The sequence below is a fragment of the Dromiciops gliroides genome, chromosome 2, assembly GCF_019393635.1.
Source record: "Dromiciops gliroides isolate mDroGli1 chromosome 2, mDroGli1.pri, whole genome shotgun sequence".
Classification (NCBI taxonomy): Eukaryota; Metazoa; Chordata; class Mammalia; order Microbiotheria; family Microbiotheriidae; genus Dromiciops; species Dromiciops gliroides.
Window position 1 is genome coordinate 518,970,351 of NC_057862.1, and position 25,297 is coordinate 518,995,647.

The window sequence follows — 25,297 nt, forward strand, 5'->3', positions numbered from 1 at the left end:
AAAGTTATTGGCTGTTCAGAGATTCAGTGGAAGAGGTCATTTCAAATGTTCTGTGATTCTACTGTACACTCATGGGTATTTAAGGAAAGCTGCTTCCCATTTGGCTTGCAGTAAAGAACTTGTAGAGATTGCAGGATTAGGAATTAGGGAGCCCTATATTCAAATCTCACTGATACTTGTTAGCTCTGTGACTATGGAAAATCACTTAATGCATCTGAACCTTAGTATCCTCATCTGTAAAACAAAGGTAACACCATGTTCTTACATTAATTCTCCAGGCTATAGTGAGGCTTAAATAAGCTTTGCAGCCTCACAGGAAGTATATCAATGTCAGCTGTTAAAATTTTAACCTGTTTTATTTTGTGAAAAATTGGCGGGGGTGGAGAGGGGGAACAATTCAGACTACATCATTTCTAAGGTACTTTTCATATTTAACATTCTGCAACTATAAATGATGAATTTTAACCAGGCTGTTATGTTATATATTCATATGTTATATGAATATAATTTGCACATTATAAGGAATTGCAAAGATCGAATAGTAACTGATTACTTTAACTTACAGCAAGAGTAATAACAACTTTAATGACCACACAGGATCTTATGGGTAAGTAAACTTATAGGTAAGCATACTCTCCTCTGGCCTCTCCCCAATACATACTTAACCTTTTATTTCATAAGATAATCACACATACTCTGTAATCCAGGCTGAGTTTTTGTTGTTGTTTTTACTGAATGTGAATAACTCTCTGGTTTTTGTTAGCTCATTTGAGTCAACAGGGACAGCTTTTCCTTGGTCTTAAGCAGTTGCTACTAGCGCAACTTTGATCAGTTCATATATTAAAAGGCAAGCAAAAGGGTGTGCCTCCAGCTATAGATACCTCTTGCTTTAACCTTTCCTAAGTCTCTTATCTCCAAGGTCCCTTCCAGCTCTAAATACTATTAATCTCAGATATCCTCTACCTCCTCTGGGCAGTGTGTACTTTGCAGAAAATAAATGAGAGCTTAGTGGGCCATCCCCAGTCTCTTCTTCCTCCTCACACTGGGGTTTGTGGAATGTGTATTCTCTAACAAATAGGGAAGAATCACTAGCATGGTGAACCTAGATGAAAATCTCAGATCTCTGTTCCTTACTTGAACCTTGGACAAGTAACTTCTAGGTCCATTTTCTTGTGTAAAATGAGGTTGGACCTGATCATCTTTAAGACCCCTTCCAGCATTTTTACCTGAGATGAAGCTTTTAAAGGCACCTGTTCTAAAGAACAAAAAAAATCAGAGTAACTAGTCATTAGACTTCCACATTTGAAATGTGGCCATTTCAGCTAAAGTGGCTGGTTTTGTGATGGCTCAACCATCACAGCATGACTTCCCCCGGATGTGTAAAAGTTTGGTAAAAGTGATTTTGTGCTGTGTGACCCTGGGCAAGTCACTTCACCCCAATTGCCTCACCAAAAAAAAAAGTGATTTTGTTTTTCATTTAAAAGAGAACTGTATTTCAGTTATTAACATTTAACATTGTTTTTGTATTTCAGTTCTTGTCCGTTTCCTGATCATGCTGGCTCTAAATATATGGGTAACAGCTACAATACTTCGCTACAGGAAAACTACAAAGGATGAGTAACAGCATCTCCACACAGAAAATAACTCAAACTGGGGCAAAAGAGAATTAACTTATTTTCTCCAGCATGACTGAAGCAAGGCCATTTGGATTTTAAAATCAGTATGATAATGGAAGTGTGGCGACCATACTATCTAAACACATTTTTCTACTTTTCAGCTTGAAGCTACAAAGTATGTTCTGTTCCCATCTTCCCTGAGGGAAAAGAGATTTGAACAGGGTGAGCTGGAATTGTATGCCAGAGATTTCAGTTTGTTAAGAGCCAGAAAGGATCTTTTTGGTCATCTAGTCCAAATCTGTCCATTTAAGGAGAAACTGAGGCACAAAGAGGAAAAAAAGTCATTTGACTTTAAGATCGTGACTTGACTCCTTGGCCAGTGTTTTTTCCATTGTAGCACTTTAGCCTCAGTTTGTCATTAAACATCTCACTGTGCCTTGGTCATTTCCTAAAGAAAATTACTCTTGCAGTTACACGTGGCAATTCCATTATTGTGCCTGGTTTCACATAAGGCCTCCATTATTTGAAGGAACACTTATACTATTATCTTTACTGGATTTTGAAACTAATGGGCAAGACCAGTTTTTGTTTTTTTAAAAACAAATACATAAAATTTAGGTGGAAGGGACTTTTCATTTTACAACCTAGAAAAGGGCATTGAGGTAACCAAAGATAACCAAAAAACTAATAAGGAATTTACTGATCCCATAGTTTGAGTGAAGGTAGATGAGCTCAAGGGAGGATAAATGTCTGGCCCAAGGGCCAATCAGTATTAGACCACAGGCCATACTAAATCAACAGGGCTTGGGGTGGTGGTGGTTGTGCAATGATTGGTTCAAGGATGTAAACATGAGCTTTCTACTATATTCATTGCTGCCATTTTGGCATAATTCCTTCTTATTTGACCCTATGTAAAATAGGTCCTCATTGCATTGCTTGTGTGCATGCAAACTTGGTTTTAAATGTTTAAATTTAATCAGCATGTAAAATAAACATTCAAAATTTGAATATTATTTGGTTTAAAACTCTCGTGAATTTCTGGGAAGGGGTCATGACATATTTCAAGAATCTGTATGGTTACTATCTATAACTCAGTAGATGTTCTTTAAGAGATTGGGACAGGGCAGCTAGGTGGCACAGTAGATAAGCACCGGCCCTGGATTCAGGAGGACCTCAAACCCGGCCTCAGACACTTGACACTAACTAGCTGTGTGACCCTGGGCAAGTCACTTGAGCCCAATTGCCCAGCAAAAAAAAAAAAAAGAAAAGAAAAAAAAGAAAAAAAAATCACTTCTCCCATGCAGGCAAATTGTACATATAGAAATTAAGGGTTACTTTAACCAGCAGAAGGACTAGTTAGTCTAATGTGATAAAAATGGGGGCTTGAGGAGGAGTTTGGCAATTGTCCAAACAAAATTCAAATAAAATCCAAACCCCCAAACCTACCAGAAAGGATAGGAAGGAGAAAAAAACTGTAAATTACAGAATCATAGATCTGGAGCTTGAAAAGATCTCAGAATTCTTACAGTTTTACAGTTGAGTTTGTGATTTGCTCAGGGTTACAGGCAGAACCCAAAACCCAGGTCTTCCTAGCTTCAAAGACAAGTGCTTTTCAGCATACTATGAAGACACAGTGCTAAATAATTGTGATACTAAAATACAAAGTGTTCCAAAAGTCCTGGTTTGCAAAGCAAGTTTCATCAAAATCACTCCATGAATTCTGTGGTCTAAGTGAGGCTCCAGAGGTGAAATGGCGTGCTTGTGGTCACATAACTGGAAAGAGGTGTTAGGAAGCAGATGTAAATTTAATGTTATTAAACTACAGAATTGATGCCTGTGGAGATTTGTCATTATAGAAATATATCTTTGTAATTTTAAGAAGTGGAACCATTTTAATCCAAATTAAGGAATTACTAGGACCCTTCTATTTGTTTCTGACCAAGCTTCCTTTCCCTTGTCCCCCTAAATTTCATATATGAAATATTTCCAGTATCTTAAATTCCTGTGGTAAGGTTTAAGAAGTTGAAGCATTCCAGAATAATAATTTTCACAGGAAAAGTATGAAAATGCATACTTCTCAATTCCTTTTATTTATTTTCTTTTCAAAAGCAGGCATAGGATACAATCACAATGCTACAAAGATACGACAGAAGTTTCCAAAAGTTAAATCCAGGGGCTATAATTCTTTTTTTGTTTGTTTGTTTGGTGTTTTTTTAAAAAAAAGGTATCTGATCAAATATTTTTGTACTGATTATATAAGCTGTGCATTTTATAATTCATTCAAAACCATTCCCAATAAAATTCATAGATATGGGGAAGAAGGAAGACAGGACTGAACCTCCTGGCATAACATCTCAGTGCTTCTTCAAAGTGCTTTACAAAACATTCTACAGTATTCTCACAACACAGTTGGGGATTTCAGGAGGCCCAAAACAAGGCAAGAATAAGGAGCCAAATGCTGGTATGCAAACTAATTTATAAATTCAGATGTGCCTGGCTCTGCTCTGATCGCTGGACCAGTGCACCTTAGGCACGAGAAATCGTAAATAGAATCTAAAGCAAGTATCAATAATAAATCAATGCATTGTTTATAATTATCTCCATTTTCCTACAAAAGATGGCAGAAGACTTGATTATCAACAGCAGCATCATTTCCTAAAATGTAATTTGGCTACCCCAATAAGGATTTTAAAGTTAGGTATAGGGTCATAAAAATTGAGTCACTGAAGATTACTATGGCTCAGCTTTTATATAGGCTACCCTTTATTTTATTTTTATTGGCATACCTATATATTCATCAGTTGACTGCAGGCCCCTTTTACTTTCTGATGGATAAAAGAAAATGCTTATTTGCTGTGTACTTTAAATTTGCACTAAAATCAATGAAACTACAGATTCCTCTTCTACCTGGCATTTCCTGATTCCTATGTCCATGGGGAATATTAAAAAAAATATTTTAATCTGAATTGTGTAAAATGGAATAATTTATAGAATTTGGGGACTTGCCAGGACAGTAGGAAAATGGAGATGGGCACACTTATCCATGCCAAGGGAATGTTATATGCTGGAGAGATTGCATTTGGATAGCTATATACGTGCACAGAGCATGATTTAAGGTTACAAAGGGGGGGAATGGCAGATTCTTACCTGAAGCTGGAATAATAATTAGGAAAAAAAATTATTATTGTTTGAAATGGGAAACCAACCTTATAAACCCTGACTATGTCAATAAAATGAAATGTAGAAAATCTCCATGGGAGAGAATTTTTTTTCTTAGCAAATTATCTAATTTTCAGAAACTTCACATTTTCCCCCGGTATAGAAGAGATGCCATGATTCTTCATACTCTCAATTATTTACATCTTCCAAAATGTACTTTTTAACACCCACTTTTGCCTTCTATATTCAAATGTTTCAATTACCATGTGTAAACTTAAAACTATTTCACCTTAAAACAGTTTATTTAAAAATATATATATTTATATATTCTCTCCAATTCAGAATAATAGGATAGAATTTCCCACAATGTAACAAAATCTTTATATAAAATATTTATGCATTCAGTCTCATTTAAACAAGTCTAATGAATGGAAATATTTACTCTATATAAATTTTATATATTTTTTTCACACTTTAAAAAACATGCTGTGCTTTAAAACTAGATTGCAACAAACCAACATTTGAAAATGAAGTGGCACGCACATTCTAGTTTTAAGGATCCACAGCCAACACAAAAGAGTGCAGATTCAATAAATCAATTTTGTTAAAGGTGAGAGGAAGGGGGCAAGAGGAGAGAAGAGAGAGAGAAAATTTAGTTTTCAAACATTGATGGGCTAATGGCCACTCTTCAGCTTCCCATGATAGTGTTTTTAAATTGTGGTCCTAATTTTCTAAACATTTCTATGTTGTCCCTAGAGAAAGGAACAATAAAATGTCTGCTTCCTTCATTGAAAGTCTAGGTGATATATTTTATTTATCACACACATGCTCTCTCTATAGATACAGACATATAGATATAGATATAACATACAATCTATATCCATATGTCTAGAGATATAGACACTGACCAGTTAGAGGCTACATAATTTCTTTACTTTTGATATCTTGAATACTGTAGTTGTATAAAACATGCAATTTTCTGGGATAGTGATGAATACTACATGAATGGGCCCACAAAAATTCTATTTTTATGCAAGATTGAATTTTAAAAATAAATCCAATTTAGTGCTTCTAGGCCCTTTCTTCCCAGGTATTAGTTCTCATTAGCACACAACTGAAATAATACACACAGCCATGTCCTTGAGAAAAGCATAGAAAAATTTAAAGATATATCTACAGTATGTTTTAGTTTTGTTTTTTTTCCCCCAAAGTTTGTGATAACTCTTGAATACTTGCATGTGTAAAAATGTAAGAGATGAAACCTCCCCTTCCCCCCTGCAAAAAACAAAACAAACAAAACAAAACAAAATTGAGCCAGGATACAAACAAGGCAAAAGAAAGCTTCATAGCACTTAATGAGGGTAATACAAAGTCACTGAATAATACTGAGGTTTGTAAAAAGGGCTGGATGAAAAATTACCAGTACACATTGAAGTTAAGTTAGTTCTCATACTATCAATTATTGTTTCTGGTAACCAATGCTTTCCTGCCGAAAAAACAAAACCCATCCACTATACATTCAAAATAGGCTGACATTGCTATAACTATTATATGTAAAAATAGTGCTCTATTTTTCTTCCACAAAGCAAATTTGTATTCTAACAGCTGGTAAACATCTTTTCCTTTATCATTTTAAATAGAGTGGGCTGAGATTTGGGGATAGGAGAAGGGAGGTGGAAGTAAAGGACTTAAATTAAGGCATTCAAATGGCAAAATAGGGTTGTCCATCATGAAGCAATATTAAACTGATATGATTAACTTCAAAATTTTCATTATATTAACTGCTCAAACACACTGACATGCAGCTTTTTTCGATATATATGAATGAATAATATCAACTTCAACATTATGGCTTTATATACAAGTGCATAGTTGCAACTGTAATAAGTAATGGTATCTGATCAATGTGTATAAAAAATAAAGTCTTAAAAATCCTCTTGCAGTATTACAGTACTGTGTGTGTATATATATATATATGTGTGTGTGTGTGTATATATGTATATATATGTGTATACGCACACACACATATACATACATACATATATATACACATACATACATATATATATATATGTGTATATATGTATATATCTACATACACACACACAGTATAATGGTCACTTAAGGATGCAGTCTATACCACTATGGTAGAATCTTTCCCAATCCTCAATTCTTCTGGTAACCTTAATATGCTGGTGAAATCTCTCCAGTGAAGCTGAAAGATAATCGCTTTTATTTCAACTCTTCTCAGTCCTCTTGTGAAATGTAGTGTCGTCCAATAGAGTTTTGTAGAGCAAGACTTAGAGTTTTGTAGAACCAGGCTTTGAAAGTTGGAGGCAGGTATCCTACAGTATCTTTTTTCTGTTACCAATGACTCTTGGTTTAATCAGTCACCTTAAAAGATCTGAGGAAACCTCTCCAATATTACCGATTTATATTGCAACCCCCCTCCAAGTAAACTACTGGTTTATACATATACATACATATATGTGTATGTACGTGTATGTATGTGTGTATGTGTGTATACATATATACATACATACATATATATATACACACACACACACACACACATATATATATATCAATCTCAGGAAAATATAGCTTTCTTTCATTTAATAAATTTGGGGATATCACATTTCAGTCTTGTTCATAACAGGCAGAAAATGATCACCATGGATAGTGACTGCATTCACAGAAGGCAGTTAGCTGGGGAAAAAGAAAAAAAAAAAGATTGTCATCATCAGGAGCTGCCTTGTCAGACTATAGTTACCTCCAAATTCTTTCCAAGTTTACCTATTTTTTTTAAATCTTTCTTTTTTTATTTTCTTTTCTTGCAGGGCAATGAGGGTTAAGTGACTTGCCCAGGGTCACACAGCTAGTGTCAAATGTCTGAGGTCAGATTTGAACTCAGGTCCTTATGAATCCAGGGCCATTGCTTTATCCACTGCACCACCTAGCTACACCCCAAGTCTACCTAATTTAAAAGATATTCTGACACACACCTTTAAAAAAAAGTATATCTTACCATCAGTGGACATAGTTATTAAGCCCTAGTGGTACTAATTTTCATAAACCCCATTTAATGCTAATATTACAATATTAGGGCACTGCCATGGTTGATGTGGTGGCAACAATTTGAAGATTTCCAAAATTAAATCTATTCTAAAAACAAAAACAAAACCAAAAACCAAAAAAAAAAAAAAAAAAGGGCAGCTAGGTGGCACAGTGGATAAAGCACCAGCCTTGGATTAAGGAGAACATGAGTTCAAATTTGGCCTCAGACACTTGACACTAGCTGTGTGACCCTAGGCAAGTCACTTAACCCCCATTGCCCCTCCAAAAAAAAAAAATTTAAATCTATTCTGGCATCACAAGCTGTATTAGTGTTAACTAATAAATATAAAAAACATACTTCAAAAATGAAGAAAATATATCAATTTTACCCAGTATACTTTTAACAATTATGTGGCTATAGTGAAATAAGCACTAATTCTTCCAAACTAGGTTGCAGCTGAAAAGATAACAGGATAAGATTATTTTCTCTTAGACAAAACGTAGCACTGATTATTTGAATTACTTTATATTTACATGATAGCAATCAGGACAATCAGCATTATTGCTTGAATTATTCTCCAAGTACAGAATTAGAAGACAAGCCAGCAAACACTTCACACCACTACAAATAAGCCAGGTCAAAAAAGGGTATTTCACAGCATTGTCAAGAAATGGAAAGCTCTTGCAGTTTCAACTTTGCAAGTCTGAAGAAAAGGGGAGAGGGAGAACATGCTATTTTTACAGATAAACTCAATAGCAAATAGAAGAAAACAATTTACTTTCCCCTTCAAAGCAACTTACTTGGAATGGGGAGGAGTTCTTGAATCATCTTTTATTATAAAGTTTTAGAGATTCTACCCCAAGTTGCCATTCCAAGTACACTACAATTTGTCAAATGCATCTGTACATGTTATTTGACTTTTAAAAGTTCAGTTGGAACATTCTCTGAAATTTAACTTTTAAAAACTAACTCTTAAATAATAGTTTAAAAATACATACATACATACATACATATATATATATATATATAAATAAAAGACTAGGGAACATAGAAGCCCAAATCCAAACCACATGCTCTAGGCAGAAATGAAATCATCCATTTCTCATGTGAATTACCCCATTATATTTCTTCAGAAATCAAAAACATCGTCATCATCATCACCATCCTCATCAATATCATCAAATGACCAATCCCAGTCCTTAAATGCCAAATCAAGCAATCTGCAATAGGAGGTTTACACATTTACACTTGGCTATACTCTGCATTTTAACAGCCCGAACATAAAATGGTCACATAGGCTACTACTGCCTTGCAAATATTTCCTTTAATACTGCACTTCCTCATCAATCACAATTCAAAATTTGGGTATGATTCATACAGATATTATATGGAAATCTGCGGGTATTTTTTTTTAACAACCATAACTTTCCAAGAAGCAACTGGTCTTTATGTTCAATTCTGGACCCAATTCATTGTTCATTTGAAGTATCTGTCCAAGATACAGAGAGATATTCTGATGGGCAAGCTCTATGGATTGTCCATTCAACTGCATACCATATTCCATCCTGTCTCTTTCAACAAACTGCTCCCCTCTGTCTTCCCCACTCTACTGCCTATTTTCAATCTCTCCCTACTATCCACAAATATGCCCTTGTCTCATCTTCACAATCCCCTCATTTGAACCTTCCATCCTAAATTTGCAAAGGTCATCTACAATAGATGTCTCCGCTTTCTTTCCTTACACTCTTCTTAACCTCTTACAATCTGGCTTCCAACTTTATCATTCCACCGAAGTTACCACTGATCTCTTAATTGTCTAATGTAATGGCCTTTTCTCAATCCTCATTCTTTACCTCTCTGCAGCCTTTGATACTGCTTATTACTTCTTCTCTCTGGATTTTCTGTCTGCATTCTTTCCTGATTCTCCTTCTATCAGATGGCTCCTTTTCAGTCTTCTCTCCTGGATTCCCAACCAAATCATGCAATCTTCCACTTTACTACTTCAATTGGTGATCTCATCAGCAACCATAGATTTACTCATCAAACCTACATTGACAATTCTCAAATCTACCTATTATGTCCTAACCTCTCTGATGACCTAGTCTAATCTTGTATCTCCAGTTGCTTTTCGGACATCTCAAACTGGATTTCTAATAGGTATTTCAAACTCAACGTATCCAAAACAGAACTCGATACCTTTCCCCATCCTTCCAGTCCCTCAGGCTCCAAACTAGGTGTCATCCTCTACTTTTCACTATCTCTCACCCTCCAATATCTAATCTGTTGTCAAGGTCTGCTATAGATTTCACCTTTGCAACATCTCAAAATATGGTCCCTTCTCTCCTCTGACACTGCTAACACTGTTGCAAGCCCTGATCACCTGACACCTGAACTACTGCCATAATGAAGTCTCTCCCCACTCTAATCCATCTTCCCTTTGGCCACCAAGGTGATTTTTACTAAACCACAGGTCTGACCTGAAAGGAAACTCCAATAGCTCCCTATTGCCTCCACGATCAAATAGAAAATCCTGTTTAGTATTCAAGCCCTTTATTACCCAGACCTCCTCCTACTTTATTTTCTGTCACATGCTCTTTGATCCAGTTATATTGGCCTCCTGGCTGTTCCAGCAACAAGACACTATCTCTTGGTTCCAGGCATTTTCTCTGGCTATCCCCCATGCCTGAAATACTTTGCTTACTGGTTTCCTTTAAGTCCTAACTAAAATCCCATTTTCTACAGGAAGCCTTTCTTAATCTCTCTTAATTCTAGTGTCTTCTCTCTTTCAATCAATTATTAATTGTTTGTACATATTGCTTGTTGACTCCTGCATTAGAATTTGACATTCTGCAGGACAGATACTGTCTTTTGTCTTTTTTTTATCCAGTAGGCACTTAATAAATGTTTATTGACTGATATTTTGGACAGTAGCTATTCACCAATCAAATCAAATCACACAATGTATGTAAACCTGTGAAAACCTTAAAGCACTATATAAATAATAGATATTTCTCCCCTTGTGTGGACAGTTATGCCAAACTCTTCAGAATGATTACAGCTCTCATTTTAGAAATTATGCAATGTTCTGGGAGTTGATGCAATCAGCACAATGTCAATCACAGATAGGAACATCTTGACTTCTTTATCCAAAGAAATCCCTCTTTAACTTAGTACCTGTTCTGGATATAAGTCCTGACAATGGTGAACACCTTTGGTGAACATGTTTACTCTGTTTATCCCTTGCTTGATATTGATGATCTGACATATGCACAGGACTCTTTGAAGATTTAACTCCCCCAAGGAATCATATGCTCTTTTATATTCAACAAACAAATACAAGTGATTCTTGTAATAGCTACATCTTTCCATGAACTGTGTGAGGGTAAAGATATGGTCTCCTAATAGAATACTGAGTATGAAAATAGTGTTCCCTCCTAATACTTAAATTCAGGAACGTCTTTAATGTGTGTAAAGATTATTCTCAATTTTATATAGGCATATAGGTCAATAGCTATTTTTGTTTTGTTGTTTCTTTTTGTACTGTGGTCAGTGGTTCCCCCTCCCCAATATCTCTGCATTTTCCCTGCTTTTAAATATCTTATGACTTGATCACTAAATACCCTCAAAACTACCTCCACGTCAGCATACGTCTCTTCTGTGATAATTCACCTAGTCCATCTGCTTTTCCCATTTTCATTTTCTTCAGCGCTACTTCCAGTTCCTTTTATCACATCTGGGGATGTGATATGATAGTCTAGATGTGATAGTTCATTATACTTGATAGTAAAACCTTTGTTACAAAAAAATTTAACATTTTCCATGTTGTTTTTTTTCTGTCATCCTACTTCTTTAAATTAAGGAAGCTTTAAGACTACTTTGCTTAGGTTCAATCTCCACCAAACTTTTTAAAACTGATTTCCTCTCCCCTAAACTGCTTCTTGATGTTTCATTAGGTAAAACTGTTCATACTCTTGCATCATTCTTCTTCACAATATCTTGACACATATATTTATCTTGACAGATTTATATTCTATACCAGTATTGACTCTACATGCCTTCTTTTTTCACTTGACAAGCCAAACATTTGCTGCCTAAGATAATTTTTTCTCTCTTCTTGTCTCTGTTATGACAATTGATTCATACTGGTGGTTCAATTATATAAAGACACTAGATTAATTAATAACTCTCACATGAGTAACAAGTAAATTCTCATATAATAAGCATAATCACTTTGCATAAATATAATCAACTTCTTTTTAATGTTACTTGTGTCTAACACTACCCCCCACCCCCTCAAAAAAAGTCTTTAGACTCTCTTATTCCTTCTCTCAGGCAGCCAGATGGCACCAGTATTGGACCTGGAGTCAGGAAGACCTGACTCACATACTAGCTGTGTGACCCTGGGAAAATCACTTAACCCTGTTTGCCTCAATTTCCTCATCTGTAAAATAGGGACACAATGGAGCAGGAAATGGCAAATCATCTCAGTAGTTAGTTCTGCCAAGAAAACCCCCAAAAAGGGTCACAGTCAGACTGAACAAAAATTCCTTCTCTTGAACCACATTTTTCAACATATTTCAAAGTTGTCACCCATTTCCACCTTTGCATTGAAGTCACTAAATATCAAAGTATACACTGATTTAAATTGAAGAACCTTATTTTAAGTCTTCATAAAATTTCTCAAATTATTTTCAGGTTTTCTTTTACAAACACTGCGTCATAAGGTGACCAAATCTTCTATGAAATGATATCTGAAAAAACCATAAAAACTATACTTTTCCTCTTGAAGGAGAACCTGTGAGTCATCATTCCATTTAGTTGCAACTCCCTTCTTGTAGTTTATTAAGAGTGTAAATATTGATATGATTCAGTTTCTCTATCAATATGACCTGGTCATTGGATAAGGATTTCATATATAGAAGAATCAATAGCTAAGCTGATATTTATAGATGGTATACTAAGTGATTTTTAGCTTACTCTGCCTACTTTTCTATCACTCTGCTACTGTTACTGCAGAAGCAGAAGCTTGTGTGGAAGGGTGCATTTACAGGACTGATAACTATTTGGTTTTTGCTTTGTTTCATGGTTTTCCCTGGCCAAAGTTTTAATCACCAATCTACTAACTGATGAGCATTCACTTAGCCAGGCTGGTCCTTGTGCTAGGACCATACAAAAAAAATCTTACAATTTCCTGAAGCTTAAAGCTCTTGAAGGCTTTGCCAACAGAACCCAGTTACCTCTACATTATCTTCATCTATGTTTCAAATGAATCCTTTTACTTGAAGATGTATCAGAGTGAGATTACCTACAAATATAACTGCCAATTAAAGTGATACAGACTCAGATGTTAACAATAGTATATAAATTCCACAAAATCCAAAATGATATTTTTTGAAGATTTGAAAAATTTTAAATCAAAGACCTTTTTTATATTTTGAGAAATTTTCATCAGTTATCCATTAATTTTATGGGTAAGTTTTGATGGTTAGTTTTACTCTACATGCAGCACTGTATAAAAAGATCCCTATTACTTACTGTTATACAAAATGTACCCCCCCCAAAAAATCAATGGAGAATAATTCGAAGGGGAGGGCCAGAACAACAAAAAAAAAAATTTAAATATTACGTAGCTTCTGTAGGGTTTTTTCCTTTCAAAAAAGCATTCTAAATTAATGAACCCCAAAAGAGCACTACACAGCAAGAAAAAAACCATAGTTCATATTGACACAATGAATCAATTCTAAATGTCACTGCCACTGGAATCTTTGCTTGAGACAGAATTGTCCTTACTGTCCTCAAAAGTTATATATAATATCAGGCCTTTCTTGTGTGCTATTTTTTATTTGGTGGCTTCAACACTTTAATACACATAATAAAGATCTATGTTCTATCATATTAAATTAGGAACTCTGTTGTGTAATCTGTATATGAACTTGATACCAGCTGGATGACTTGGTGCCTTTGCTCCAGATAGTTCCTCTTTTTATGATCAATAGGGAGAATACTCTAGCTTACTCAGTGATAATAGCTGATGCTTACATGGTACTTTAAAATTTACAAAGTACCTTTATATAGGTTATCTAAGTTGATCATTATCTCACTGAATATTAAGTGGATCCTACTTTCTAAAAACAGTCAAAACTGGATTTATAAATTGTCTTCAACAATTTTAACATCAAACTATAAGAACTGACCAAAAAACCCCCCACTTCTGTTCATTTTTTACCATACAAAAATATTTGAATATGATTGCAATTTGTTAAATAAATGTATAACACGTTCATACAAGTCAATGTATGTGATATAAAGCTGACAAGTTTCTAGTATTTGACATTCAAAGTTTCATTAGAATTCTGAACACAAAGAGAAAAATGTGATGTGTTAGGATAATTTTAATAATGGTATTACATAACATTTCATTAAATCATTTGAGAAAATCTGTTTGGATGATGTTGGATTTTTTACTTTACCTTGGTTTACTTGGAGGAAGCTGTCGACTTGGCCGTCTTATAGACTGGTTGGGCTGTACCTTCATAGAAGTTCTAGGAGAAGACCGAGCAAAAGGGTCTGGTGCTGGGGGTTTTTTAGGTATCTTTTTTACCAACCTACTGACCCACTTCTGCTGGTCTTCTGTAGAATTAGCTAATAACAGCAGATTCTTTGCCGTTGAAATATCATAGTATACTGAAATGAAATATTTCAAACTTAGTATTTTTAATCATAAACGGTACATGCCTCTCCCATATACCTAGATTTACTCTAATAATCTAACAGGTGACTTCTCTATTCTATCCTTCCTAAAATATCTTTAACACTACTGCCATTAAAGTTTTTTTAATGCATAAATCTGATTATATTATTCCACTGATTAAAAACCTTCCCTCCCCACCCCACCCCCCCCAAACTGCTGAGCACAGTTGTAGTTCCTTTCCCTGGTATTTAAGGCCCTGCACATGACAACAGGCTACCCTCTACTTTGTACCATGCCCATGACCCTCCCCCTCACCTGCCACCCCTACCCATGTTCTCCATGCTCTGGTCAAACTGAATTATTTCCTGCATTCCTCTCTCCTTAAATGCACTATGATCTCCAGTCTTCATGACTTTATGTTTATGCTGGAGCCTATCCCTGGAAAACTTTCCTTCTACTTCCTGTTGAATTTCTGATCATCCTTTACAGCTTAACTGTAAACCTGAATTCCACTTCCTTTGGGAAGTGTTCCCTGATCCTCTTGGTCAGCAATAGCCTTCACTCTTTTTTTTTTTTTAGTGAGGCAACTGGGGTTAAGTGACTTGCTCAGGGTCACACAGCTAGTAAGTGTTAAGTGTCTGAGGCCAGATTTGAACTCAGGTACTCCTGACTCCAGGGCTGGTGCTCTATCCACTGCTCCACCTAGCTGCCCCCTAGCCTTCACCCTTGGGGTCACATAACACCATTTTGTACCTCTCTAATCCACTTCATATGCAATATTATGTAGTACTATTATTTTGAATGTCTTATCCCCTTACTAGTCTCTAAGCTCTATGAAGAGATTATCTAACTTTTTATCTTCCTCAAAGTCAAACACAGTAGATATTCACTATAATAAATATTCAGTAAATAGATGTTTCTCTTTATCCACACACTCATTAAAAACCTATAGAAAGGGGCAGCTAGATGGCGCAGTGGATAGAGTACCGGCCCTGGAGTCAGGAGTACCTGAGTTCAAATCCGGCCTCAGACACTTAACACTTACTGGCTGTGTGACCCTGGGCAAGTCACTTAACCCCAATTGCCTCACTAAAAAAAACAAAAACAAAAACAAAACCTATAGAAGAAAATACAATGTATTTCTTAGAGATAGCTAGTGCGGGCATATTTAGTCTCAATACTCACCTTTGCAAGGTGCTATAATTTCCTCCTTTTTGTCCATGTGGTCTTTATGGCATTTGATATGGCAGCGTCGGCACTCAAGAGCAGGTGGAGGTTTAAACATGTGCCAAAGTGGCTTCATACAGGCCTCACAGTTAGTTGGGAAATGATAAAGAGTGGGAATAAATTCATGTCCTTTGTGGCAAATGCAGTTTGATTTGTCCCCAACTGGTTCTACGGGAAATTCTTGTTCTTTTTTGCTTTCGCCTTCATTAGCATACAGGATCTAGATATATCAAAAGAGAACCACATGTCATTTCCAGATAAAAGCTACCCACTTAATAAAAAAGCCACATTTGGACAGGCTAAGTACAAATTATATCGTTATAAAGTATAAAATAAAAAAATTGTAATTTAAAGTGAAAACATGCAATTTTGTCATGTCACAGTAAATGTTACTTAGGGGGAGGAAATATCATTAGATTTTTAAACTAATTTTTAATGTGTTCAAACTGCAATAAAAGAAAGTCAAGTCTTGATACTTTAGTAGCTCCCTATTTTTCCTTTGCCTTTCCTTTTGGATTTTTAAAAAACTCCTTTTAGAAATTTCTTGAAAGCTTTGGATGTATGAGCCCTGACACTGCTATCCTCTTCTGAGAGTGTATCTTGATATTCCTTGTCACTAAAGAAACTTTCTATGGTTCTCACCTTTCTGTCTCCTCATCTTGCCTATCTTTTACTTGACTTTTAACTCTTTAAAGTGGGAGACTGTTTCCAGGTTTCACTGTCCCAAGCTTCAGGGGGTCCCAGGTGGTATCCCTGGTCTGTACATAATACCAGGTCAACTTACTAATTAAAAAGACAGAAAAACTTTGCATACAGTGGTTGTTAGCTCCGCCCCTTACCCACCTGGGCCACTGTTACTCAGACCTATTTCCTGGTTCCCAGCCTAGAAATTTCAATAGAAGATGAGGGAATAGGAAGTTATTTCAATTAAAACCTCTAAATAGCTCACTATTTCCATTTACCAAAAGTTTTAAGTTCGGGGGAAATGATCAATAAACATTTACTGGTGCTACTTGTTCTCAATGCTGCTCATTCTCAAAAGTTGCTGTAATTGTGGACCTATTTGAATTTACAAATGGAAATGTTAGGTAAAAATAAATCTAATGATAAATAAAGAAAAATAACAAAAACCTCACAATTGAACAAACAATATTCTTGAAGGAGGTAAGAAACAGTTAAGTTCTTTTACAGCAAAAAGTACGTTTTCTACTTCCAAACTCTCATTAGAAATGAAAAAGATGGGGCAGCTAGTTGGCACAGTGGATAGAGCACTGGCCCTGGAGTCAGGAGTACCTGAATTCAAATCCAGCCTCAGACACTTAACAGTTACTAGCTGTGTGACCCTGGGCAAGTCACTTAACCCCAATTGCCTCACTAAAATAAATAAATAAATAAATAAAACGAAAAAGACAAAACGGTTTTAAAATCTATTGTCAATGAGTAGCAGATTCTAGTATGTCTGAAGGACCTGAGAACAGCTCTCAATATGGCTCACAAACTCTCTAAGTAAGAAGCAGAAAAAGCAAAGACAGTGAAAAGTTTTATGACAGGCATTTTGCATGGTATATCCTCAGGAGGAAAGGGCAAAAAAGGCCACTTGTTACCTGGAATATCCTTGGAATCTCTTTGGAATCAGCTCTATAAACATCTGTCTGTGTGACTGGACGAACGTGGAACAACTTGCTATGAAAGATATTAAGTAAAGGTGAAAAATATCATAAAAGGATAAAATTGTATCAGTTACTGTTTCAAGAGACATATTAAATTAACTTCATATACTGTACAAGATTATAATACATAGTACTTCACATAATTTAAATACCACTGCTTGAGCTTTTTAAAAAATTGTCCCAAATTCTAAATTTCTACCCTTCACTTGGTAATTCATAATTTAGCTCCAAATAAAATATATTCTTTAAAAACTCAAAAAATTAAAATGAATCTTAAGTCAAAGTCTAATGAAATAAATAAAACAAATGAATACAGCCTTAGACCATGTACTATCAATTGTTTAAATAATGTCCCCAGGGTATAAAAAAACATAACAATGGCTACATTCTACAGTGTATAATGCCATATTGCCAAATGTGATGCTGGCATCAATTTGTTCAATAAAGGAAAATATGCATCAACTGCTCAAAGCCATCTTAATTTAGCATGTAAAGTAAGAAAATTTATATTTACCAACCATTCTGTGTTAAAATACTTACTCTATATCTAATACCATGTAAGGATTAGACTGTTCTTTATCTTGTTCACTATCATAGAAAAGAATCTTCTTGCTGCTTACAATCACATACTGTTAAGAGAAAAATAGCTGAATATTAAAGTTCATCTTATTATAGCCTTTGTTTCAGTTACTCTTTTTTGCAAGCATATATTCTTTTACAGCAATAAAAATTACTGCTAGCACACAAAATAAAAAGGAATGAACAGGATGTACTTGAAGGGACTTTAGTAAAAATATTATTATTTTAAATGATAGTAAATGATTTTTTACTTGAAATGCTTTAAAAAAAGGACATAGTCTTATGGTATGATAAAAGATACTAATAAAATAATACAACATTTTAAGGTAGAATGAATTCCAAATCACTGAAACCAGCATAACAATGAGGGGAATGTTGATAATCTTCAGATATGCTTTCTATCTGAAACTGACTAAACAGCAGTGTTGTTTCTTGAATACTAAGTTAATTCAAGGCTACTGAATTTGCCAATGCTATTAGATTTGCATATTTAACAGAGCTTTACCATAATGATATTACATAATCAATTAATTAGAACATATCATAATCAAATCTAATAGTGGTAAATATGACATGAGGAAATAATCTAAAGTTAAGCTTTTGCTAACATTTTATTTCCTTGTTCTTCCACTGTTAATAAAAAAGCCCATTTAAGTGTCATACTGAGGATTTTGTTCAATGATTTTCTAATCTAGAAGGATTTAAGCAAATTTGGTATGCTTAATGACTGTGGTCCCTTTTTGCAGCAAAGTCACTGTACAATCCCATTTGCTACAACACTATTTTGCAATCAACACATATATTTTTTCGGATAAAGCTTCTTACATATCTGCATAAGTAGTATGGACTAGATCAGACACTTCCAAAGTCAGGACAAAGAAAGAACCATAGCTAAAGCAGGACCCAAAGATTATATAAAATATACAAGAAACCAATAAAGTATTTCTGGGAAAATAACCCTACAACTTCTAACCATATAGTATTAAATTACCTTTTTAACCCATCCAAACTTCTTAGTGTTGTTTCGTACAGGCAACGAAAGCCATCCCTCTAATCTTGATTCTGCAAATAAGTAAAGTAATTAAACTCAAATATTTTCAAGGTTTTTCTGGTACATGATTTTCATTCAGATATTATGAAGCAAGACTAATCTGTTCCTCAATGTTTATCATTACACTCATCAACAACCCACAAATATTATAGTTATTGTAAGCAAATGCAATTTTTCAGAAGAGTATTACAATGAAAACAGATTTGCATCCTATAGTTCTAATTTTACTCAGGCAAAAAGTCCTGCTGATAATTGTTGTCTAAAACATGCATTTGTGATCTTCGAAGGCACTAGCAAACCAGTAACTCTGGTTGGATTTTGATGGCACATCTTCTTAAAAAATACCTATCATGTTAGAAATATTTACTTGGAGGAATGCACCTTTAAAAACTGAAACATTTATAAGATGAAGAATAGGTGGAAAACACTGGATTTTTAGATTGTTTACCTGTAAATTTTAAAAGGAAGTTATAAATTACAAATCAACTATGCTACAACATAGGGCAAAATCTCATTATAAATCAAGCTGGTACATTTATTTTAAGTAATACTTAATATGTGACAAAATTCCAGTTCAATAGCAGAACTTGGATAATTCCTTGTAATTTATAGGATTTGGTCTATATTTCCAAAAGTGCCATTCATATTTCTTTTTTTAAAAATGGGAAATAATATTAGTATAGAAATTTCATAGAAAATGGCACCCAGCTGCAGTTCTAAATGCAAATAGTATCATAAAAATCAAGAAATAGTTTTTAATTCCCTGCTATTATTTAGAACTGGTCATTTACTCAGACAAAAAGGCTGCCTCACCAGATCACCAGATCCTACTTAAAAAAAAAAAAATCAAAGTTGGTACTTAAAATGGCATTTTCTTACAGTTTATGCTGATTATCTTAGTAAGGGATGAGGACAAAGAAATAAACAATCTATTATGAGAAAATGAAAGAACAAATCCATTTCACTATATTTTTTCACTTTACAGTTTTCATTAAAAAGGACCGAAAATTGAAGTTTCACAGCTATGATTACTACATATTATATTTTTATACTCAATTACACATTGCCTTGGATCATTCATCTATACATATGTGTGTATTTATGTTTTGTGTGTTTATGCCATCCTCCACTCAAATCCTGCTTCAATGTCTTACATACCTGAGGAAGATCCTGGGTTCAGGAAGGTTATGACAGTAGAGTATAAGCTGCAGGAAGTCCTATCTATCAATCTGGAAAGGTTTCCAGTATGGTCTAGATCATTTGTCTTTTTTCTAAGGACCAGCACAGCTATGTTGAGAAAGGCTGATGGTTAAAGCCATTAGGTGAGGAATGTTTTTTTCCACCAGGGCAACTTATGATCCATATGTGTGGATAGAGTATACACAGGACACAATCACAGAATCTTAAAATACTGAAATGTTTAATTATTATCTCCCCTCTGAGGTTGTAAGCTCTTTTTTTTTTTTTTTTTGGCGGGGCAATGGGGGTTAAGTGACTTGCCCAGGGTCACATAGCTAGTAAGTGTCCACCTAGCTGCCCCTATAAGTTCTTTTAGGACACAGATAACATATTAATTCTTTCACATTCCTCACAGTACCCAGTCCCACTATGCTGGGGGTAGAAGTACTGAATATGCTTATTATGTGCTTGTGTTAATGACAATATGAAAAAAAAAATTTATATCTTTAAACTATGATCAAACTTTAACATTCACATTCAAAGTAGTTCACAGCAGAGAAATTCTAGGAGCTCTGAAGCCATGCCATTTTCCTACTTTTATTGCATAACCAAGAAAATCCAGTTTCCACACTGTAGCAGTTGGCAAAAGAATTGAGTTTAAAAATCTATTTTACAATTAACGGGTTAGAAAACTATTTAGATAACAATTCTTTGTGAAGGTAGCATTTTTACTAGTCATAAAGAGTTAGAGGACATAGCAATATAATGTTATGAAAAATTTTAAAAAGGAATGAAGTTAGAAGTGGGGGGGGGAGGGGGGAGGGAGGAGAAACAATCCATGAGTGAAATGGTTTTCAGGATGTCACCTGCACTATCAGGTCCCGAAGAAATAGGTGCACAAGATAAGGATTCTTCCTCTGAGTCAGAATCAGAGTCGAGAAGTATGTGAGAACTGGAAGGCTTAGTAGCAATATTGAGAGAGGTAGAAGAACGTTGATAGGTGAAAGACATGGATTCCATAGTATGTGACTGAGTGATATGGACTAAATACCCAACATAAAAGAATGGAAAAGTGCAAAAAAAAAAATGTTAACAGAAAAAAATCAGACATAGAACAGTATTTTAAAAATTAGTTACTACATTATATGATGAGCTACTAAAACATTTGTGAAAGTAAATTAGTTTTCTTTTGTTAAAGCATTGTCAGAAGTAAAAAAAAAAATACAAGGTTAAGAATGGTTTAATCAAAATATATGTTTCCCAAAAAAACCCAAACAAACAAACAAAAAAGATACATGTTTCCCCACATATAAATTTACTGGCATTTACGCCTACCTGAAAAAAAATCTGTCACAGGCCTTGAGATAATCAGTTATATGATTTTGATTCTGGGCCAGAAGCCTTTTTGTAAAAATAATTAAAAGTGCTGAAAACAAACCTGTACCTGGGAACCCATCATCTGCCTCAGCTTCCCCTGGTCCACTGCCTATACTGGAACTATCCAGACCAATGTGTAAGGCCTGAAGTTGTGATCGAAGCTGTTCAATATCACTATCTTTACTGTCCAGCGTCATTTGCAGTTCAATTCGAATTTGGCTTTCTTCAGCTATTTGCTGTAAAAGAAAAAAAATTTTTTGCTTAAAGTTTAACATGGTACATTGCAAAAAGAGCATGTGTGTGTAGACTTACTCCACCAATATAAAGTAACAACTTGTCCATAACAGTAGAGAATGCCTACAGAACACAGGTTAAGTGACTTGGCCAGTGCCTTAGAACAAGTAAATGGAAAGAGGGAAGGGAATGAGATTTGAACTCAGCATTCTATTCACTATGACTTTCTCTAGGTATGATATGTAGCTCATCAAATTAGTCTACTCATTCTTCTAGTAATATTTTTGCAAAATAGGCTAGCAATGAAAAATAAAATACATGAAAAACCTTTGTCATCCAACAACCAAGAAAGTTTCCCCAAAAAACATTCTTACAGCTTGCATTTCATTCAATTCTTTCTGATATTTGATCATCTGTTGAGTTAACTTTTCACGTTCTGATTTAAGTTCCATATGTAGCTTTCTGTTCTCTTTCTCTTTCCTCCTCACATCTGTGTCAGCACCACGCTTGGGAGGTTCTTTTCGATTCATAATTTCAGCCAATTTATTCACAGCCTAAAAGAGACAAAAAGTAAAACTCTTTATTGTCTGTTGTTTTTCCTACACCTCACCATTTGCCATGATGCAAAAACCTGTAACATTCTCCACACCACACAATAGGCCATAAAACACTATCTACAAAATTTTTAATAAGATTCTTTGGTCACTTTAAGTACAGAAACATGTAAGTACCAATCACATTCATTTACTCTCCATTACCTTCAAAACAAAATCCTTTTGCTGTCCCTTAGAGGTTTCTAAGAGTTTAGAGTTAACTGTTTGAAGACAAGACTGGTTCCATTTGCCTTCTTGCCACTTTCTTTCCTTTTTTTTTTTTTGGGAGGTGGGGGGAGAGGAGAAGGGAATGAGGTTAAGTGACTTGCCCAGGGTCACACAGCTAATAAGTGTCAAGTGTCTGAGGCTGGATTTGAACTAAGGTCCTCCTGAATCCAGGGCCAGTGTTCTATCTACTGGGCCACCTAGCTGCCCCCTAAAACAATGAAGCCATATTTAACATGTTGCAACTTTCCCCCTTCTTGTCACTTTCAATTCTTACTCTCTGAAATAGTTCTACTATAGAAAAATATCCATTTTCCTTCATGAAACTCATTAGCACTATCAACTTGAGAGCAGGGAGAATGGCAGATAGCTTAAAAAAAAACCTAAGTGAGCTAAATTTGACTATGTAAACTGAATCATTCAACAACTGAACTGCTCTGAATCAAGTCACTTTGACTTCTCAAGACATAAGTTTTCTCCTCCATGAAATGAAGATGAAGGTTAAGATGATCTTTAAAGTTCCAAATTAAAATATGTGAAAAGCACTTAAAAAAATACTACTACAATTCCCACATGATGGCCAAAGTCATTATATAAATACTCATGCAAACACAAAAAATTAAATATGCACTTGCAATAAAAGCTTAGGTACCCCAAGAGGGTAGCAACAAATTAAATATAGCTTTGTCATAAATAGCATATTAGAAATAACCTCTATACCAAACTGAGCCCTTATTAATTAAAAGCTTATGAAAATTAGGAATTTCTCTTTCTTCATTTCTCCTGGCCCCGCCAATTTCAGAACCGTAATTATGCTTGAATGAACCCAATCTGTAATGGACCAATATGCAGAATGTAAATATAAAAATTTAAAATAAAATGGACAAACATCCAGAATATACTTATATTTTCTATTATACTTACCTGAGTTTTTAGTGTTCTCTCATTTAAAAGCTGTTTCTCAAATTGTGTTTTAATAACTGATATATTTGTTTCTTCATCTTTCAATCTTGACATTTCTGAAATTTTAAAAAAATTCAGTTTGCTTAAAAATAAAATTTAAAATAAACGCTTAAGCAGATTAAAAAAAAGTGTGCATTTGTGTGTGTGTGTGTGTGTGTGTGTGTGTGTGTGTGTGTGTGTGTGTGTGTGTGTAGTTGTTCTTAGTCAATACATACGTTCTTGGACTTCCTTGACTTTATTATTCAGTTCTTCTTTCTCGTTTGCAAGATTAGCCACATCACTAGTCAGTGTTCTATTAGCCTCCTCAAGCTAGGAAATGAAAAGAAAAATAAATCAAAATCTTAAGTTCTGGTTAACTGCTAAAACTTTTTATTTTCATTTGTCACTTCTCTCCTTTTCTTCCTTTGGCATTATCTTCTGCAAACACATTTTCACCTCTCTCTTTGGTCTGTTTCCACTGAAAATGCTACTACCCAAGTGATTTCTTTTTCTTATTTATATGCATATTGTAAACTAAAGAAGATTTACCTAGATCACAGAATTATACAGGTTTTGGAAATTAAATTATGTGACTTCTGACTTCAAGAAGGCTTCATGTAGGAGGGGGAAAACAGCAGCCATATGAGTTAGAGCATTTTCTGGGATCTCAGAAGGATTTTGAAAAAAGTGCTTAACTATTGAGAACCATAATCCTCAACCTCTTGAATTCCAAATAAAAAATTCTGACTTTATCTTTTAAGTCTAACACTCTTCAGATTATATGTGTAAAAAGTCTCCTACTTGTAATTATTTAGTTTTTTTCATACATTTTCTTAAAATATTTTATGGGGTCACAAAAAGTCAGACAATTGAAAATAACTAAACAAAAATATTTTACCCCTTAATCTTCTACACTTCCCCATTTATGTGTCTTTCTTATATCTTTAATAAAAAATGACATATCAAAGCCTCTCATGATATTCAATGTCAAATACATTCTCATGATACGTGATTTAGCAGCAATAATATTAAAAAAAAACCAAATTGGTGTACATGTTGAAATGTCTCCGCTCTGTAGCAAGCAGCACAAGGGCAGTAAACAAACATTATTCAGAAGAATTTGACAGACTGAATTCTAAATTTCACTGATCATTAACAAAAACACCTACATTATTTTAATGAAATAATTTGTTTTTATTTTCATTCTGGCAATACCCAAGCCCTAAGAAAAGGGTGGAAGGAAAAAATATTTTGATCTATCTGTAAGGTGGTTCAGTTTTACTTAGTTTTTTCTAACATTCCCACCTTAGTATATAACTAGCTTAGAGGTTCTTTTCAAAATGTGCTTTTTAAGAAAAATAAGCATAGACATATCTCCACTTCATAAGAATAATATACCTCACTTATATAGTACTTTGTGATTTACAAAGCACTTTCCTACCTGTTTTTTGTTTTTTTAAAATGGGGGGGGGGGAGGGGGAGAGAGATGGGGCAATGAGGGTTAAGTGACTTGCCCAGAGTCACACAGCTGGTAAGTGTCAAGTGTCTGAGGCCAGATTTGAATTCAGGTTCTCCTGAATCCAGGGCTGGCACTTTATCCACTGTACTAGCTGCCCCCCATAATAAACTGTTTATGAGAAACACTTTTCTTTTTCTTTTTTTTTTTTTTTGGGGGGGGGGGGAAGACAATGAGTGT

At 34.7% G+C, this 25,297-nt stretch overlaps 2 protein-coding genes across 6 annotated transcripts in view; one reads left to right on the plus strand and one right to left on the minus strand.

Moving 5' to 3' along the window:
• SLC66A3 (solute carrier family 66 member 3) overlaps positions 1–2,801 on the plus strand; it is a 32,074-nt gene extending 29,273 nt beyond the window's left edge. The window contains exons 6-7 of the mRNA XM_043989250.1: positions 566–607; positions 1,533–2,801. Of these exons, the coding sequence (XP_043845185.1) occupies positions 566–607; positions 1,533–1,621 (131 nt within the window). The 3' untranslated portion in view covers positions 1,622–2,801. The remainder of the gene's footprint in view (positions 1–565; positions 608–1,532) is intronic.
• An 878-nt stretch (positions 2,802–3,679) lies between these two features.
• Positions 3,680–25,297, minus strand: part of ROCK2 (Rho associated coiled-coil containing protein kinase 2) — a 168,189-nt gene continuing 146,571 nt past the window's right edge. Inside the window, exons 23-34 of one of the 5 annotated variants that reach the window (XM_043989246.1) lie at positions 23,838–23,931; positions 23,584–23,678; positions 22,216–22,395; positions 21,675–21,843; positions 21,097–21,273; positions 18,992–19,062; positions 17,962–18,050; positions 17,356–17,434; positions 15,710–15,971; positions 14,304–14,517; positions 8,949–9,053; positions 3,680–7,484 (exon numbers count right to left, since the gene is read on the minus strand). In XM_043989246.1, coding sequence (XP_043845181.1) covers positions 8,963–9,053; positions 14,304–14,517; positions 15,710–15,971; positions 17,356–17,434; positions 17,962–18,050; positions 18,992–19,062; positions 21,097–21,273; positions 21,675–21,843; positions 22,216–22,395; positions 23,584–23,678; positions 23,838–23,931 — 1,521 coding nt within the window. In that variant the 3' untranslated portion in view covers positions 3,680–7,484; positions 8,949–8,962. Of the gene's footprint in view, positions 7,485–8,948; positions 9,054–14,303; positions 14,518–15,709; positions 15,972–17,355; positions 17,435–17,961; positions 18,051–18,991; positions 19,063–21,096; positions 21,274–21,668; positions 21,844–22,215; positions 22,396–23,583; positions 23,679–23,837; positions 23,932–25,297 lie in introns of all 5 variants that reach the window. The other 4 variants (XM_043989245.1, XM_043989249.1, XM_043989248.1 and 1 more) reach the window with 4 other exon arrangements.